The sequence below is a fragment of the Rousettus aegyptiacus genome, unplaced genomic scaffold (genome assembly GCF_014176215.1).
Source record: "Rousettus aegyptiacus isolate mRouAeg1 unplaced genomic scaffold, mRouAeg1.p scaffold_m13_p_11, whole genome shotgun sequence".
In the NCBI taxonomy this organism is placed as follows: Eukaryota; Metazoa; Chordata; class Mammalia; order Chiroptera; family Pteropodidae; genus Rousettus; species Rousettus aegyptiacus.
In genome coordinates, this window is record NW_023416286.1 from 43,150,548 (window position 1) to 43,170,288 (window position 19,741).

General features: G+C 34.3%; 1 protein-coding gene across 1 annotated transcript in view; it reads left to right on the plus strand.

Moving 5' to 3' along the window:
• ADAM32 (ADAM metallopeptidase domain 32) overlaps positions 1-19,741 on the plus strand; it is a 132,533-nt gene that overhangs the window by 75,101 nt on the left and 37,691 nt on the right. Inside the window, exons 15-17 of the mRNA XM_016127384.2 lie at positions 6,199-6,304; positions 7,397-7,580; positions 11,409-11,492. Of these exons, the coding sequence (XP_015982870.2) occupies positions 6,199-6,304; positions 7,397-7,580; positions 11,409-11,492 (374 nt within the window). The remainder of the gene's footprint in view (positions 1-6,198; positions 6,305-7,396; positions 7,581-11,408; positions 11,493-19,741) is intronic.

Here is a 19,741-nt window from a genome sequence, read left to right on the forward strand (position 1 = left end):
TTGTTTCCATGTCTTGGCTACCATGAACAAGGCTTCTATGAACGTCAGGGCGCATATAGCTTTGTGGATAAACGTTTTCAAATTTCTGGAGATACTTAGAAGAAGGATGGCTGAGTCATATGGTAATTCTATTTTAAGACTTGAGGAATCTCCATTTCTTTTCCACAGTGGCTGTACCAATTTACATTCCCACCGGCAATGTATGAGAGTTCCTTTTTCCTCACAACCTCCTCAGCACTTGTCATTACTTGTCCTGTTGACGAAAGTCATTCTAACAGGTATGAGGTGGTATCTCATTGTAATTTTGATTTGCATCTCCCTAATAGCTAGTGAATCTGAGCATCTTTTAATATGTCTGTTGGCCATGGTGTATCTTCTTGGGATAAGTGTCTATTCAGGTCCTCTGCCCATTTTTTGTTTTTTAAAAATTAGATTGTTTCAGGAATTATGTATTGGAAACTATAAGTATTCAAAGTGGTCGTTCAATGAGGTTAGTATGTTTGATTTCATGAATTCTAATGGATTACTTATAATGTGTCTAAGATTGCCTTTGTTAACAGCTAATTCTACTGACCTAAGTTTTCCAAACTTTCCAATACCTAAAGTGTGGATATATAGGTGAAGATGGCTACCTGAGCCCCCAGTGGTCCTTTGAACAGTTTGGAGTTCTGTGTGTATCAATCTTATCTCCCTATTACTAGTGAACTGTATCATCTGGTATTATATATTTTGTATGGGACACTCAATTTTTAAGTGTTTTGTTTTACCACAGTGACAGTCTTCTCTGTTGGTCAGAAAATATTAGTTATTACACAGACACCTAAAAAATATAGTAGTTAAAGAGAGAGAAGTTTTTTTTTCTCATATAATATTCCAGAGGTAGGCAAATAGTCAAAGATGGTTCAGCAGGCTTGTTCTATAACATTTTTCAAGAACCCATGGTCTTTCTTTTTGCTTGGCCATCCCTTGTGTTTCTTATAGAAGGTAGTTTCCCTAAACAAAATCTTTTTACCAGTCCATGGAATGAAAGAAAGAGAAAATGAAAGTGTAACCAGCTTTCACTTAATACCAAAAACTTGATGTTTTGTGTATAATTTCTGCTAATATTCCACTGGTCAGAACCTAATCAAATAACCACACCTAGTAGCAAGAGAATCTGAGAAATGTTTTCTTGAGCTTGGTGTCTGTGTGCCCTGCTAATAATAAGAGGGTTCTATTACTAAGTGGAAGAAAGAATAGATATTGGAGAACAAGTGTAAGTTTAGCTACTATCTTTTCTTTCTTTTTAACTCAGCATTAGTCAAAGTTGAGGTTATGGTACCAGGACACTCTTTGTAGTAGTCATGTTTGCCTTGAGTATCAAAGTTTGTATAGAGAAGGTGGAGATCAGTATGGGTCAGAGCATCATAAGCTATTTTGTTGGTGAGAAGAGGCAAGATTTTACAGTAAATTTCTAGATTTATCTTTATCTGTAGAGGTGTCAAATAGGATTTTCTTCTTATTACCACTTTCTAGGAACTGCCCAATATCCACATTTTTACTGTGGGAAATATCCTATTGGTACACGATGCCCTTATACCCCTAATTTGTTTGATTGTACTGGGTATCTAACCAGACCCAGTCCATTCAGAATTCTCCAACCTTGCTACAGTGGGTAGTTCTTGAAGTGAGCATCTGGCTCATGCTAAGGGAATTAGGGAGGCTCTGAGTGTTTTCTGGGAATTTTAGACAGTTGAACAGAGTATTTTCTCTCTGAGAACTTGGAACTATCATACATAAAACTCCAGAGTTTTTGGCAGCTGTGTTTTTGAGAAAGATGGGCCTGAATGAGATAGAAAAATGAAACTGGAGTATAAACATAAATGAAAACTAGCAAGAGATAAACTTTACCTATATTTTTTCCTTCAAGGTCAATGTAATTAGTGATATTTCATTTAGTCTGTCTCTTCTTATTCTCATAATTTTTGATAGATTTTTTGGTCTTGTATGTAATGTATAGCATAGTCAATAGTGTTGTATGGTGTCATATGGCTGCCAGATTTATCATGGTGATGGAGAAAATGGTTATTTCTCCATCACTTTAGCTCGTTACAGGAGTAATCTATAGTTTGTTGGAGATGGAAAAGAATTATATAGCTCAAGGATCTTCAGATTCTATAAGTAAATTTATGCTTATTTATCTGAAACCTTTTTTTAAAACATATTTTAATTAAAATATAGTAACACGCAATATTATATTATTTTCAGGGGTATACCATAGTTTTTCAACATTTATATATCTAAAAAAGTGGTCACCATGATAATCCAGCAGCCATCTGACACCATACAACACTATTGACTATGCTGTACATTACATACTCATAACTTGTTTTATACCTAGAAATTTGAACTTCTTATTCTCCTTACCTCCCCCCTTTTTAATCTGTCAATAACAGTTGTCATTCAATATTATATTAGTTTCAGGTGTACAGAATAGTGGTTAGATATTTATATAATTTACGAAGTGATCCCTCTGAGTAGTACTAACCTGACACTATACGTAGTTATTATCATATTATTTACTATATTCCCTGTGCTTTACTTTATATCCACATGACTATTTTGTAACTACCTATTTGTGCTTTTTAATCCTTTCACTTTTAAGGCTGTTTTAGAAGCCATGAAGAAAAGATTGCTACTTTCATAATTCATTTGTGGAAAATTTAAAGTGGTTGTATCTGCAAATTCTTTGAAAAATGTAGAATTATTACTGCCTCCTTCCATAAAGAATATTTAGGAGGACACAAAACACAAACTTCAATGAAATTAGTGAGATAACATTGGAAACATAATTTGGAAGAGATCACTAAGGGGTTCATTTTAAATATTAATCTCTGAAATTCTCTGCTGCCTCAAATAGAACAGGTATAATTCATGTTGGGGGATGTGATTTTGAATGCCAAACTTCATTAAAAAGTTAGATCATGAGATGTGGTTATCCAAGGTGTTGATTTTTTCATTCATTCAATAAATATTTATTTAGTACCTTAGTTGGGTAAGGCATTCTTTTAGCACTGGAAAACCAGTGGTGAACATACAAAAAAAAAAATGATTCCTATTCTTCTAGAGGTTATATGCCAATGAAGAGTTCTGATAATAAACAATAAAAAAGTTAGTAAATAAATGTTTTATTTTTAAACTAAAAGCAACAAACAAACAAGACCAATTAACAAAAGCTCATAGACACAGACAATAGTTTAGTGGTTACCAGAGAGAAAGGAGAGAGGGGAGGAGGTAGATAAGGGTAATATATGTAGTATTGGAAGATTTGACTTTGGGCAGTGACCATACAATGCAATATACAGATGATGTATTATTGAATTGTACACTTGAAACCTATATAATTTTATTAACCAATGTCATTCCAAAAAATTTAACAAATAAATAAATAAATGTAATCATTTCCATTAGTGGTGTTATAATAATAAAACATAATAAATATAATTATTTTCATTAGTGGTAAATGATATGATAAAAAACATAAACAACAACAATAGCAACAACAATGCATGATAATAGGACAAAAAGTGATAATGAGGATGAGGCTGCTTTGCATAGGGTCTTCAGAGACAGTTTCTATATGAAAGTGAAATTAGATCAGAAACTTGAATACTCAGAAAGAGCTAATCAAGAGATGATCTTGTGAAAGAGCATTTCAGGCAGAGAATTGCAGCAAATGTTATGGTACTGAGTTGGTATTAAATTTAGTGAGTTTAAGGATAAAAAGGACAGTGTGGCTGAAGTATAGTGAGCCAGACTGAGTAAAGACCATGCTAAAAAAAAAAATGGATTTTTTTTCATGTAATGGGAAGCCATTAGAGACATTTAAGTACGAGGCTGATATATTATTTTTAATTTTAAAAAGGATCCCTCTGATCGATGGTATGGAGAATGTATCATGGGAAGTGGAAAGTAGAAGTGAGGAGTTGATTAGAAGGCTATTGTAGCATATTAGGAGAGAACTGATGATAGGCTAGAATGGTGGCTATGGAGAAGGTGAGAAGTGATCATGCTCAGGCTATATTTAGGACATAGTGTCAATAAGACTTAGATAGTAGAGGTGCAGATAGTGAGGGGGGAAATAGAAATCAAGGATGATTCCTAAATTTTAACCTGAACATCTATCTGGTTGACTAAATGGTGCCATAAACTAAAATACGGAAGTCTCAGGGCAAAATAGAATTTGATTTTAGGATATGTTAAATTGTAAATGCTTATTAGTCATGAGATGAGGTGAGCCAGATATTAGATCATGCCCATTATTTTATTGTACCTCATAGCATTTGATTGTAGAGTACAGGGAATCTAGATATACTATTTGGACTATGGAAGGGCAAATTCTCTTACTTTAGTAGACCTGGTTAGTGTGCTGGATTTAAGGGATTCCTTGACATGTGACCACATTTGAAAGCATTGCCTTTTTAGTGTTTTCATCTCACACTAGAAAACCCAGATTGATCTGAAAGTCCCTAACACTGATGAGACAGAGAGTATTAAAGATAGAAGTTAATAATGGGACTCCTTTGTACCTTTAGATGCAGTGGATGGACTAATAAAAATTTGACTGGATGAAGAACATCACTTTCAATGGACTTCATCTGACTGCTCTGTGCCTAATGTATTCTTTTATATAACATTTCCAAACTGGACTGAATTATCCAATTTCTGAATTTTCCTGGATATTACCATGGTGTCTAACAAACCCTGCTTTGCATTTCTGATCTGGTGGCTTAGATTCACAACTGAACTGATTAAACATTGCGAATGGTCAGAAATAACATTGCCCATCTTCATGGTATCTGTACAATCACCTTTGAAGGTCTAGTGTTTAAAAATGGTGGAAAGATTTAGAATTAGGAAAAGATAAAGAATTAAAAAGAATAGGAGAAAAAATGTACATCATGGAAGGGGAGCAGGTAGCAGGAGAAATTCTCTTGATTTTAAAAGAATGTAGAAGAGAAATGGGAATCAAAAGTGACTAAACATCATCTTAATTCTCATAACAATCCATTGAGATAGATATTATTATCTACTTTTATAGATGAAGCAGTTAGGCTTAGCAAGATTCATTTTGGAGAAGGTAACTATGCTAGGTGGAGTTCAAAGATGGCACCCAAGACTCTCCTGGTGTACATGCCTTGGATAATCCCCTTTGAATAGGGGAAGAACCAGTGAATATATGATGGAATATCATTCCTGTGATTAGATTATATAGTAAAGAAGGAATTTCGAAGATGTAATTAAGATCTATAATCTGTCAACTTTGAATTAATCAGGATCATTCTGAGTGGGCCTGACCTAATCATGTGATTCCTTAAAAGCTGGGAGATGTCAGAAAGATTTCTTTGCTGGCTTAGAAAAACAAAGCTGCCACGTTGTGAGAGAGCCATGTGATTAGGACCTGAGGGGGAGTTTCTAGGAACCAAGATGAACCCCTGGCAGATAGTAAGAAAATGGACCTATGACTGACAAAAACAAACACACCTGAATTAAACCAACAATCAGTGAGCTTTTAAGAGGACTCCAGCATCAGGTGAGACTGTAGCTCCAGGCTTTATTTTAGCCTAGTGAAACCCTGAGCAGAGAAATTACTGTGCTTTACTGGACTTCTGACTTAGTAACGTTATAAATGGGTGTCATTGTAAGCTGCCAAGATTTTGGTAGTCTTTTACAAAGCGATAAAACAACAACAACAACAACAACAACAACAAAACACTAATATAGTAATGAAGAAAAAATAGGTTAATATATAGGTTGACAATTATGGTCCCTTTATTTTAGACTGCCTGAGGATACAATGAAGTTTCTTCAATGAGATTTTGTTGCAGGCCTGGCTTTTTATGAGTTCCTATTTAGAATCTAAGTGAACAAGTATAGTTTTCTTATGTTATCCTTCATAGATAACATAATTTACACTTCTGTAACTCTTCTCCCCTCATAATATCTTTTGTGATGAAAATAACAGAAAATGAAGCAAAAGGAGGAATAGCCATGAGCATTGCCTTTCACTTGAATTCTTTCTCTTTTTATACATCATTACTAGGAAAACTTTAAAATTATACAGTAATAAAGGAAAAGGAGACATATAATATATGAGGAAATGGAATAAGGTGGAAAAGAAAGGACTTTTTAATCCAAAGATATGTTTAACTTTGACAGGTTCAAAAAATGCTCCATTTGCTTGCTATGAAGAAATACAGTCTCACGGTGATAGATTTGGGAACTGCGGTCGGGAAAGAGGCAACTATAAAATGTGTACATGGAAGTAAGCTATACAAATATTAAAGACACTTTTCTTATGTTCTATAAGATTCTACCTTTAATTTTTTAAATATATGTCATTCATTCCAGTGGTTCCAAGTACTACATGTGAATGGGAGTGAATCTCAAATAAAAATCTCTAGCCCTGACGTCTTTCCCATGCTAGAGGCTTAAATTTCTATCTAATTTTTAAATATATATAGATGACCATTATGCTCCTAAATCCAATACATATTTGAAACTAATAATACCTATTGCACCTTTTCTTTCTGAACTTGCTATTTTAATTTATAAAAATACTGTCCCCATTCATTCAGTTTCTTGCCCAAGCTGAAGACTGCCCAGTGTCTGTAAAATGAAGTACATTTTTCCCTGCATCTAATGAGCCAGCTCTTTGATACTTTGGTCATTAATTTATTTTAACAAACATTTATTAAGAACCTGCTATGTGCTGGATACTGGGCGAGCTACTAGTTAGCAAATCATATACATGGCCCCTGTACTCATGGAATTTGTAGACTGGTAAACATACCATGTAGTTTTATGCTTCCTCGATTTGCTTATGTTGTTACTTTTGTTTAGAAATGCCTTACATTGCCTGTTGAAATCCTACAAATTTGTAAGCTTTAACTCAGGTGTTATCTCCTCTTTGAAGTTTTTCCTAACTGCTAAGTTAGAATGAGCCCTCATCTTAAAGCTCTTGTAAGAATTTGTTTATTTCATTTGTAGCACTTTTAATGGGATTTTTATCACATTTTGTATTAAATTGTAAGATTCTTGAGAGTAGAGGTCACAACTTATTTATTTTATATTCTCCTATAGATGGATATCAAATGTTTAAGTGAATTGATTATTTGACAATAATTGTATAAATCTACACAGTGAATAAAAGACCATTAGTAGCCTTGAAAGACAGTCTTGCACCAATAGCTTTATATTTTTTACTTTAATTGTTAGTGTTAAAGTATTTTATTTTCCCCTAGACACATTGCCATAAATGATGAACCATTCTTATTTTGTCAAAGAAAGCAAATTCTGAAGCATTTCTAATAAATGCCTAATGTATTATAATCATATAATTTTATTATTTTTGCAGTAAACTTGTATGTGGAAGATTAGTTTGTACCTACCCTTTTCGATCTCCTTTCCGTCAAGACAATGTTGCTGTGATTTATGCATATGTACGAGATGTCGTATGTATAACTTTAGACTACAGTCTTCATGGCTCAGTTAGAGATCCAATGGTGGTCCGTAATGGCTCTGTATGCGATGTTGGGAGGGTAAATGATTTAAATTTATTTTAAAAATATTGTTATATTTATTTCTTTAATACATATTCTCATTTAACTATCAAATTTTAATTATTTTCCATTGTTATATAACCCTAAGTATTTGGATAAAGACAAAATAAATAAGTTTCACTTTGATTCCAGATATTAAGAGGGAAAGGGATTGTTTGATCCCTTTCAGAATTTCAATGTTGTGAGCAAGGAAACTCCCAAGTGTTTTGAGGCTGAAGTGGGGAGGGGAGAGATCTTGGTAATACATTGTAGTTAAGTACTCTATAGCAGTGATCTCCAACCTCTGGCCATGAACAAGTACCAGTCCTCTGTGGCCTGTTGGGAACAGGGCCACACAGAAATTGGTGAGTGGTGAGTGAGAAAGCGAAGCTTCATCTGTGTTTGCAGCTGATCCCCAGCACTAGCATCACCACCTCAGCTCCACCTCAGATCATTAGGTGTTAGATTCTCATAGTATCATTAGTCCCTGCTCCCAAAAAGGTTGGGAACCACTGTCTTATAGCACTTTTCTTTTTGAAGAAAAAAAGAAATTCAACTTAGTAATTTGTGTCTCTTTGTGGCCCAGTAGATAAGAGCACAAGTTAATATCCGGCTGTTTAGAATCAAATCTTATGTTTTGACATTTTGCTGGTTACCTAACCACTGTTGGATACCACTACTGTAATGTAAAGGTGATAATCATAGGGGTTATTGCAAAGATTAAATGAGATAACAGTATAAAGTGCTTAGCACAATGTCCAGCACATAGTAAAAGTTAAATATAGATTGGCTATTGTTATTGATTGTTATTATAATTTGTTATTTCTGAGGCTGACACAAATCTGGAGAAAACATGGAGGGAATAAATTTACTTTAAAGTCTCATTTAATTTCTGACCAGATCTTTGCTCATGAGGAACTATAACATAGTATAAAATGTAAGCTTTAAAGACAGACATTCATAGATCTGAATTCTGACTCTTCTACTAACTCGATAAATGATTTTGAATAAATTATTTAATATGTGCAATGTATATATTAATAGCCACTTTTAGTGGTTTTATAGTTTAAGTGAAGATTTCTGTAGGTAAATTATATAGTCTTTTAAATATTGGCTTCCTCTTTATGCCTAGGAGTCATAAATGCCTCCTTGAAAAAGGAATGTTCCAGGGAGCTCAGTAGATATATTTTGGCTCATATTTAATACAAATTTAATATATATCCTGATTATATTGAGTTGATTTTCCTTCCATTTCAACTTTTGAGATGTGCAGTGAAATCAGGATATTCTTTTAACTGTATTCTTAGGAATGGTTTTGTTAGATTTCATGGTATTGTAATAAAAAATGGCTATTTGGTTACAATTTTTTATGTTGGTCATGTTTCATTTGCATCTCTTATTTCCCTGCCCTGAATCATTTTTAAGACTGTTTTTTTTAGAGCAGTTTTAAGTACACAGCAAAATTGAGAGGAAAGTACATAGATTTCCCATATACCCCTACCCAAACATAGCCTCCCCCTTCTCAATATCTCCCACCAGAGCAGTATATTTGTTACAATTGATAAACCCACATTGACACATCATATGTTTCACAAAGACAATAGTTTACATAAGCACCCACTCTTGGTGTTATACCCTTTATTAGTTTTTGACCTATATTATTTTCCTTCTCTCTGAAGAACTTTTAACATGTCTTGTAAAGCTGCTCTACTAGCAAAAAATTCCCTCAATTTTTGTTCATCCGAAAAGTCTTTATTTCTCCTTCAATTTTGAAAGGATAATTTCACAGTATATAGAACTTATGTTGGTAGGGCTTTGTTTTGTTGTTCGTTTGTTTTTTCTGTCAACACTAAATATTTCACTCCACTGTCTTCTAACTGCATGGTTTCTGAGTAGAGATGTCAGATGTAATGCTTATCTTTCTTCCTCAATAGGTGAGATTTTTTTTTAATTCTGCCTTTTTTCAAGATTAGTTCTTTGGTTTATTGTAGTTTGAACATGATATGCCTAGGTATAGTTTTTTTGGTGGGCATTTATCCTGCTTCTTGTTTCCTGAGCTTCCTAGATCTAGGCTTTGTTGTCTGACATGAACTAGGGGGGTTTTCTTAGTCATTATTGTTTCTTTCTTTTCCTGTCACACAGTCTTTGGTATTTTGTGGAATCTTTTAGTCATTGTTCTATTTGCCTTTTAGCTTTTTAAGATTTTATTGGTTTATCCTCTAGCTCAGAGATCCTCTCTCCAGCTATTTCTAGTGAACTAGTAAGCCCATCATAGCCATTCTTCATTTTTGTTATTGTTGTTTTCACTCTGGAATTTATTTTTGGTTCTTAGGCTTTCTGTCTCTCTTCTACATTGTGCAATTGTTCTTACATGCTTTCCAATTCATTTATTAGATTCCTTACCATATTAATCACAGTTGTTTTAAACTCCTAGTCTGATAATTCCAATATCCCTGCCATGTCTTATTCTGATGATTGCTTTTTTTCTTCAAATTGTGCTTTTTGGCTTTTAGAATGCCTTGTACTTTTTCTTGATAGCAGCTATGATGTATTAGTTCAAAGAACTGCTGTAAGTAGGTCTTTAGTAATGTGGCGGTAAGATGTGGGGAGATAGGAAGTGTTCTTTAGTTCTGTAATTAGGTCTCAGTCTTTTAGTGAGTTCATGCCTCTGTACTATGAATTTTACAAATGCTTCTCAGGTTTTTTCTACTTTCAGACAAGACAGCTAGAGAAGGCTGGAGTTGGATATTTCCATTTTCCCACATGGAAGTTCAGAAGTGACTGGAATTGGGTATTTCCCTTTTCCCAGATCAGTAACACTCTGATAAAACCCCATCAGATTAGCCTCTGGTTAACTCATTTTTCCTGAGGGCAGACCTTGTTAAGAAGAACAGAGAGCTTTTACTATTTCAAAAATGATTGCTTTTCCCCTCTTCCTGCCAAACAAGGGGATTTTCCTCTGATATTTACCATGAAAACTTGGTTGAGCTCTTGGAGGTAAATCTCACAAAATTCTGGGTGCTCCCCATGACTTCCTCTAAAGTCTTAAATTCTCAAAGTTGTCCACACTAAGCCTTCGGTAATTCACCAGTCATAGTTCAGGCTTGCCTATCATGTTGCTGGTACCTAAGGTGGTTTCTTCTTATGATTCTCCTTTGCTAAGCTCTGACTTCTTTGTATCCACTTGTATGTCTATCCAGTCTTGGGCACAAGTGGTTTTCCATGTCTCCACTTCTCTTATGGATTCTAGGAGAGTTCTTGATTTTTCAGTATGTTTAGCTTTTTACTTGTTAGAACAGAGTGGTGACTTTCAAGCTTCTTACATGTAGACCAGATATTAGACACCTAAATCATTTTTTAAAAACTAGACTTTATTTTTTAGAGAAGTTTTATGTTCATATCAAAATTTGTAAAAAGTACAGAGATTTCCTATATACCATTTATACCTGCATAGGCACAGACTCCTACACTGTCCACAACCCCACCAGAGTGGTACATTTGTTATAATTGATGAATGTACATTGACATGTCGTTATCACCCAAAGTCTATAGTTTACATTAGATTACTTGAAAAATCTCAAAATACTTGGAGATTAAACAATAGACTTTTGAATAACACATGCCAAAGGAGAAATATCAAGATAAAATGAAAAAATGTTTTGAACTAGATGGAAATGAAAATACAACATATAAAAATTTGTGAAGTGCAGCATGAGCAGTACTTAGATGGATTAATTGTATTGAAGCATTATAGTCTTATGTTATATAATTACTGATTGTAATGTTAAGATAGCTGGACTACTCTGACTTTGAATTTTTTTCCATTAGGTTTGTATAAATGGTGAATGTGTAGAATCGAGGATACCTATAGGTGAATTCTCTAATTGTTCAGAAAAATGCAATGGAAATGGAGTAAGTAAGCACATGATTTATGTTTCCTCAAATCGCATTAATTTTAGATACTTTTCAGCATCACTCATTAATTTATTCAACATTTATTGAGTTCCTACTATGTACTAATGTTGGGTTGAAGCCTCTTCTAGAGCTTCCTTGGTGTTACCTGGAACTGACCCTCCTATCTGGAGGCAGAGAGAGACTGAAGAAAAAGGCAGATCGTTCCACATTGACAGGTTGTTGGTTTAATAAACAAGGAACTTACTTATGAGGCTTGAATTGGCCAGCTAAAATACAAGGGTTCAGTCACATGCATAGGGGACCTTAACTGAGTTTAGTTACATACCAAGTCCTGATAGTCTGTCTCATCACTACATTTTTATCTCAAGTTTGTGTCATTGGGTAGCTTCTAGCACAGAGAAAGCAAGTGGAGCACATATTCCAAGCACAGTGGAGGGAACAGAAGCCTCAGATTTCCCAGGTCCAGCTTGTGGGCCAAACCAGTGGTTATGTCTTCTTGATGACTTTTCCCAACAGGAAGGTCCTGCTATATTTATCTTCAATATGGAGCTGAGTTGGGTTACTAAATTTGTAGCCATAGGTAGTTATAGAGAACATTGTATAGACTTAAATAGGCCATGATTTCTGGTTGCGTGGGTCTGGGAACTATGCTCAACAGTGGACAGGACTATGAATCAGCTCCCCTGCCTGGGTGAGGGGAGCGATCAGGCTTCAGAGGTGGCAAGGCTCTTTGCTTGAGGTCCTAAATCAGTCAGACCTGCACTGCACCCTGTCAAGTTTCTTGGTTAGATCTCACCACAGTCTTAGCTCTGCAGATGAGCAAAGCCACTGATTAGGACTACTATTTGGGTGCTGCAGGTAGGAATTTGGACTGCTGAGATAAAAGCGTTGGTTGTTACAAGCCCCTTCTGCCTTCTCCCTTACAATTAAAATCCCAGTGGGCAAGCCCCATAGATTTTCCCATGATCCCTGTGAGACAAAATCAGAGTGGGTCTCCCAAGAAGCAACCCAGAATGCTAGGGGATCTCTATGTCCGTCCTGAGCTCTCTATCCCTATGGGAGGAACTGTAGGCTCAGGGCACACCTCTTGATGTGGTGTTCTGCTGGCCTGTGGGAAGGACAGTGTGGTCAGTGTATTGCCACTCCTCTTACCATTCTAATGCAGTATGTCTCAGTGATGCATGGGCATACTTTAGTGTTAGTCCTGTGTTCTAGGATTCTCTCAGTGGAATCTGATGAAATGTTCTGTATATATCTGTTAGGTATAATTAGTATAAAGAGTGGTTCAAATCCAACATTTCCTTGTGATTTTCTGTCTGGATTATCTATTCATTGTTGAAAGTGGTATGCTGAAGTGTCCTACTTTTATTGTATTGCAGTCAATTTCTTCTTTAAGGTCTGTTAGTATTTGCTGATTATATTAGGTGCTCTAATGTGTGTTTATATTATGGTTGCTGTATCATCTTGAATTAACGTGTTTATCATTATATAATGACATTTTCATTTTTTTTAATTAAAGTTATTGGTTAATAAAATCAAATACATCTCAAGTATGCAATTTAATATATGTCACATGTATTGCATGTTGTGTTTACCACCAAAAGTTAGATTTTCTTCCATCACCAAATATTTGACCCCACTTACTCCATCCACCTACCCCACACCACCTGCCCTCAAATAACCACTAATCCCCTTTCCATGATTTTTTTTTGTTTCTCATGTTTGTTGTTTTCAGTTTTTTATCCTACATATGAGTGAAATCATATGGTTTTCAGCTTTTTCTGTCTGACTTATTTCACTTAGCATAATTATCTCAGGATCCATTCATATTATCATAAGTGGCAGTATTTCAACTTTTCTTATGGCCAAGTAATATTTCATTGTATATACATATCAGATATTTATCCAGTCATTTATCATATAATAGTTAACTTGCTTCCATGTCCTGCCCATCATGTATAATGCTGCTGTGACCATTGGGGTGCCTAAATCTTTTTTGGATCAATGTTTTCAGGTTTTTTGGGTAAATACCCAGAAGAAGGCTTGCTGGATCATATGGCAATTCTTATTTTTTTGAGGAACCTCCATACTGTTTTCCATAGTAACTATACCTATTTATTATTACCACTAGTAGTGTAGGAGGGTTCCATTTTCCCCATAATGTCTCCAGCACTTGTTATTATTTGTCTTATTGATGATAGTAATTCCAATAGGTGTGAGGTGGTATCTCATTGTGGTTTTGATTTGCATTTTCCTAATAGCTAGTGAAGTTGAGCATCATTTCATATGTCTGTTGGCCATTTGCATGTCTTCTTGGGGGAAGTGTCTGTTCAGTTCCTCTGCTCATTTTTTAATTGGATTGTTTGTTTTTTTGTTGTTAAGGTATATGAGTTCTTTGTATATTTTGAATTTTAGGCCCTTATCAGAGGCAGTGTTTACAAATATATAATCCCATTAGAAATGTTTATTTCTTTGCCTTGTTGATGGTTTTATATTCAAGTCTTTGATCCATTTTGAGTTAATTGTGGTGATAGACAGAAGTCTAGTTTTCTTCTTTTGCATGTGACTTTCCAGTTTTCCCAGGACCATTTATTGAAGAGTTGTTTCTCTCACCATGATATGATTTTGCCTTCTTAGTCAAAAATTATTTGCCCATATATATGAGAGTTTAATTCTGGACTCTTAATTCTATTCCTTTGGTCTGCATGTCTGTTTTTTGGCCAATACTATGCTATTTTAATCATTGTCGCTTTGTGGTGTAATTTGAAATCAGGCAAAGTGATTCATCTGGCTTTGTTCTTTTTTTCTCAGGATTGCTTTGGGTTATTTGGGCTCTTCTGTGATTCCATACACATCTGATAAGTTATTTTTTGTTCTTTTTCTTTAAAAATGCTATGGGATTTTGATTGAGATTGCATTAAATCTGTGTAATGCTTTAGGTAATAAGGTCATTTTAACTATGTTGATTCTTCCAATCCTTGAACATGGAATATCTTTCCATAGCTTTGTGTCTTTTTCAGTTTCTTTTAATAATGTTTTATAGTTTTCAGTATAGGTCCTTCACTTGTTAGGTTTATTCCTAGATATTTATTCTTTTGGTTGCAATTGAAAAAGAATTTTTTTTTAAATTTCTTTTTCTGAAAATTTGTTGTTAGCATATAGGAATACTATGAATTTTTGAATATTGATTCTATATCTTGAAATTTTATTGTATTTGTTTATTCTAATAGTTTTTTTTTAGTGGAGTGTTTAGAGTGTTCTATATAGAATTCGAGTCATCTGCAAAAAGTGACAATTTGACTTCTTCATTCCTAATTAGATGCCTTTTATATCTTTCTCTTGCCTGATTGCTCTAGTTAGGAGTTCCAATGCTATCTTGAATAAGTGGTGATAGCTGACAGCCTTGTCTTGTTCCTGATTTTAGAGGGAAGTTTTTAATTCTCTAATTTTCATTTCCTTCCTTCTGTTGAGTTTGGGCTTCATTTGTTCTTTTTTATTTTCTAGCTTTTTAAGATTTAATGTTAGGTTGTTTTTTTGAGATCATTTTTGTTTCTTGAGATAGGCCTGTAATGATATGAATTTTTTTTTCCCGCTTTCGTTGTTTTGATATATTGTATTTTCATTCTTGTTTGTTTCTCTAGATCTCTCCTTTTAATTCTTCTATGACCCAGTCTTTCTTTAATAGCATGTTGTTTAATATTCACATTTCTGTGGTTCTTCTCACTTTTTTTTTCAGTTGATCTCCAGTTTTAAAGCTTTATGGTCAGAGAATATACTTAGTATGATTTTAATCTTCTTAAATTTATTTAGGAAGTTTTGTGTCCCAATATATGGTTTATACTTGAGGATATTCCATGTGCACTAGAGAAGAATATATATTTTGGTGTTCTGGGATGAAAAACTTTGTAATGATCATTTATGCCCATTTGGTCTAATTGGTCATTTAAGGCCAATATTTTCTTATTGGTTTTCTGTTTAGATGATATATCTATAGCTGTCAATGGGTATTTAGATATCTTACTATAATTATGTTTTGTCAGTTTCTCCCTTTAGTACCGTTAGTAGTAGCTTTATGTATTTTGGTGCTCCCAGGTTGGGTGTATATATACTGATGTTTTCTGTAATCTTGATGTGTTGTCCCTTTTATTATTATGAAATGTCCATTATTTTCTCTTGTTACATTTTGATCTTGAATTCTGTTTTGTCGGATATAAGTACAGCTACACCAACTTTTCTCTGAAAGTAATTTGCTTAGAGTATCATTTTCCATCACTTCACTTTGAGTCTTAAGTGCAGCATAGAGTTTTCTTCTTTGATCCAAACTACTACTTTGTGCCTTTTAATTGTTAATTTCAGTCCATTTACATTTAGGGCGATTATTGATAAAAAGGATTTTCTATAGCCATTTTATGTTTTGTTTTCTTGTGGCTCTGTGTCTCTACTGTTTCTTTGCCCTCTATTCTATTTGTTGTTTTTAATTTGTTTTTTTTTTCTCTTTTTTATGTACTATTTTTCAATTCTAGATTTTTGTGGTTACCATTAGAATTATGCAAAAGGAAGTTTCATATGTATAGTAGCTTTTTTTCTTCTGATTGCATCTTATCTCCATTTACCTGTGCAAGTTCAGTCTTTTACTCCAACTACTTTTATGTTTTCATTGTCACAAATTACCCCTTCTTATGCCGTGAGTTCATTTCCAAATTGCAGTATTGTCTTCTTTTTAAATAAGTTTTTACCTCCTTTAATTTTCATGTTATTCTTAAATGTTTGATGCCCTATTTTGGACAAGTGTTGCAGTTTTTTAATCTTTTTAGTGAAGTACTTCTATTATTCATTGATTTTATTTCTGAGTTTGTCAAATTGGCTTTCTGAGTTTTCTTATATCTCATTGAGTTTTTTTCTAAACTGCAATTTTGAATTCTTATTTAAATTACATATTTCCATGTATCTAAGGTTATTTTCTGGAGATTTTAAATTTTCTTTCTGAATTTCCTTTTAGTTATTCATTGTGCTCAATGGATATTTTTTTTGCCTGGGAATTTTGGAAATGTAAGTAAGTTGCTTTTTAAATGAGTTTATTAATAAGTAGAGAAAACAAAATATGAATTTCTTTGTTTTCTAGTAGGTGAGGCAGAAGCCCAAGTTTTTTTCTCTTAGCTGCACTGCTGGGGCTTCTGGAATTTCTACTAGGTGGTGTTGACTAGGCTGTGGAAAATCTCCATATTCCCCAGCAAGTGGACATCCCCTCCATGATCCGATTTCTTTGGTCTCAGGGCAGTACTCCTGTTGATTGGAAGGAACAGGCTATGAATTGCCTCCTGTGTGCTCCCAGTGTTACCCACCTTAGCTGCCCATAGGACAGCTCCATGTTGAAGCCGCTTCCACTAAGCCATGCAGTGATGGATGGGGAATGGAATGGGGAGTGAGTGTGCAGATTCCGGTTCTTTTCTTACTGCAATGAGTAAAGACCACTTAGATTGTAAAGCGTTTTGTTGTTGTTGTTGTTGTTGTTGTTGTTTATTTGTTTTTCCTCTCAGCTCTCTCATGATCTGCTAAGAGAGAATCTTATTGTCCAGTGGGCCACAGAGGGAGGGGGTTGGCAGATTACCTGTCTGTGGAATCCTTTGGTGGGCTTTGGACCACTGCAATGCAATTTCTTTGCATTGTTTCCCTGCTTCTGTGCCTGGGCCCACCTTCAGGGTATGCCAGCTACCCAAGTCTGGCTACTGTCACTGCCCCTCTGGTCTGGCCTACCCAATGAGGACTGCATCCCAGCCCTTCACTACTACTGCATATGATGGGGCTGCAGTGAGCATGAGTCTGTGGGAGGCTTCTGTCTTTGTCCCTTTTCTACCTTGTCCTATGTCTGTTGTTCAGTTAGATACACCCAACTTGAGGTGTCTCTGCACAGCTGTTGCAGGCATGTTTGTGTGTTGAGCAGGGAATTCTTTGTTGAATTATATCTGCCCAACTTATTGTAATTTCAAGGGAAGAGACTTGGAAGTCTTTTTATGATGCCATACTGCTGACCTCACTTCTCCCAGCATGCTTTTTTTAATACAAAGCATTTGACTTCTAAGAATTTTTTAAAATTTTATTTTTAGTTTCCAGTATACAGTACATTGAATAGACATTTATATAGTTTATAAAACGATCCCCCTAATTGCCCTTTCTCCCTTCTGGCTCTCCACCTAGCCATTACATTAATGCTAACTGTATTCCCTATGCCATGCTCCCCATCTCTATGACCATCTATCAACTACTTATTTGTACCTCTTTAACCCTTCACACCATTCTCCTAGCTCCCCAACTCCCCCTTCCCCTGGCCTTCACCAGATTGTCTTCCATATTTGTGTGTCTGTTTTTGATTAATTTGTTCTTTTTGTTCTTAAGAATTTTATATTTTAGACATTGCCTAATAATCATTATGAGAAATGATAATATATAATGTTACTTATATTTTAACCATTCTCATGTGTTAAATATTATATGATGTTTGATTCTTTATTATTATCAAAATTTGCTTTGATGAGCAAACCTATATAAATATTTATAAGCGTTCTTTTTTATATATATAGGATAGATTCCAGAAGTGGTATTATAGAGTGTAAGGGAGTAATCCCTTTTAAGATAGTCATTTAAAATTTTTAAATGGTTTTCAGAAAGTTTTATAAATTTATAGTAATAAACATATGGACATACCTCTTTCAATTATTTGTCTCCTCTAAGTGCTCTTTTATTTTTAAGATTTGCCATTTTCATATGTGAAAGTTTTCTATTGTTTTCATTAACTGTGCTTTACTATTGATGAGATTGAATATATTTTCATATATTTAATAATGATGCATTGATCATGTATTCCTACCTTTTTCTTATTGGGCTTCTAAATTCCAGGTGGTGTCTAAGATGTAGTACTATATATATTATTCATTTGTCAGATATGCATAATGGCTGTTTTATTTTATTGACCTATTCTCACAGTAGTAAAATATTGTTTTATGTTTTGTAGCAATTGGTAGCAATCAATTAAATATAAAATTTGATATGTCAACTTTTCTAATTATTGTATCTTGGATTATTTATTCATCTTTGTTACTGTCTTCAGGAAAGTTTTGCAGTTTTCTTCACATGATGTTGCATGTTCTTTGTTAAAATTATTTTCACATATTTCATAGTTTTGCTGCTAGTGTGATTAGGGATCTTTCACCATTACATTTTGTGTCTAGAAAAGTAAAGGATATTTGCATATTTATTTCTATTCAGGCAGCTGGCTAACTTATATAAAATTATTGAGGTTTTTGGTAGACAGTCATCTCTTAAAACTAACAATAAAATTTCCCATTTATGTCTAGGAGCTGTAATTTCAATTATTATATTGCTTTATTAGATTAATTAGATCATAAATGAAAAATTAAAATAATGTGACTTCCTTAGTACCTTGAAAGTCACCCTTAACCTCTGACACAAACAGATTCTTCTTTAATTGTCCAGTCACATATGTGGAATCAATCTCTCTATGGGAAACTCTGATACTTTTGAAAAAGAAATAGTATTCAAGACCATAATTAGATCTCCAGGGATATACACTATATTTTGTGTTTCACACAAGGACTTGAGGTATAGTGGAGAAACACTGAGGCTACTATTTATCTTTAAAAAAGCAGAATTACCCTTTTCTCAAAAGTTCATTGGTTTTGGGGGTATGGAATAATATGTGAATCATTAATTATACTCTTGCCATAAACAGCTTGAAAATTGGAAAGAAATGTTTGAGATGAGTTTTCAGATATTAGACAATAAGCAACATAAAACTTTGTTCCCTGAGAGAAGAGAAACAAGGAAATATATCCTATGATTGCCTTGGCTCTATTCCTGATGCCAGTTTTTGGTTTACAATACCATGAGTGAATGGAATTTATAAGGCAGAGTTCCTAAGAAGAGGCAGTAATATGCAGGAAGAGTTTCAGAAATGTGCATAGAGGTCTTCATGGGTCTGTTCATGAATATGAAACCTCGCAGATCAGGGAAAGAATGAGAGTACTGTAAGCTGAACAATTTCAATGTTTACAGGGGGCCAGGAGATATTTGAGTTATGATTAAAGTGAAGAGATTTTGTGAAAACCTGGGATAATCACTAGAGATACCAGAAGAGTCATACTAGTAGCACTACTAAATTAACTCTAGAGAAAAGGATATTCTAAATCTTCTCTATCAAAGCCTTAAAAACAAACCTGATCAAGCCGTTC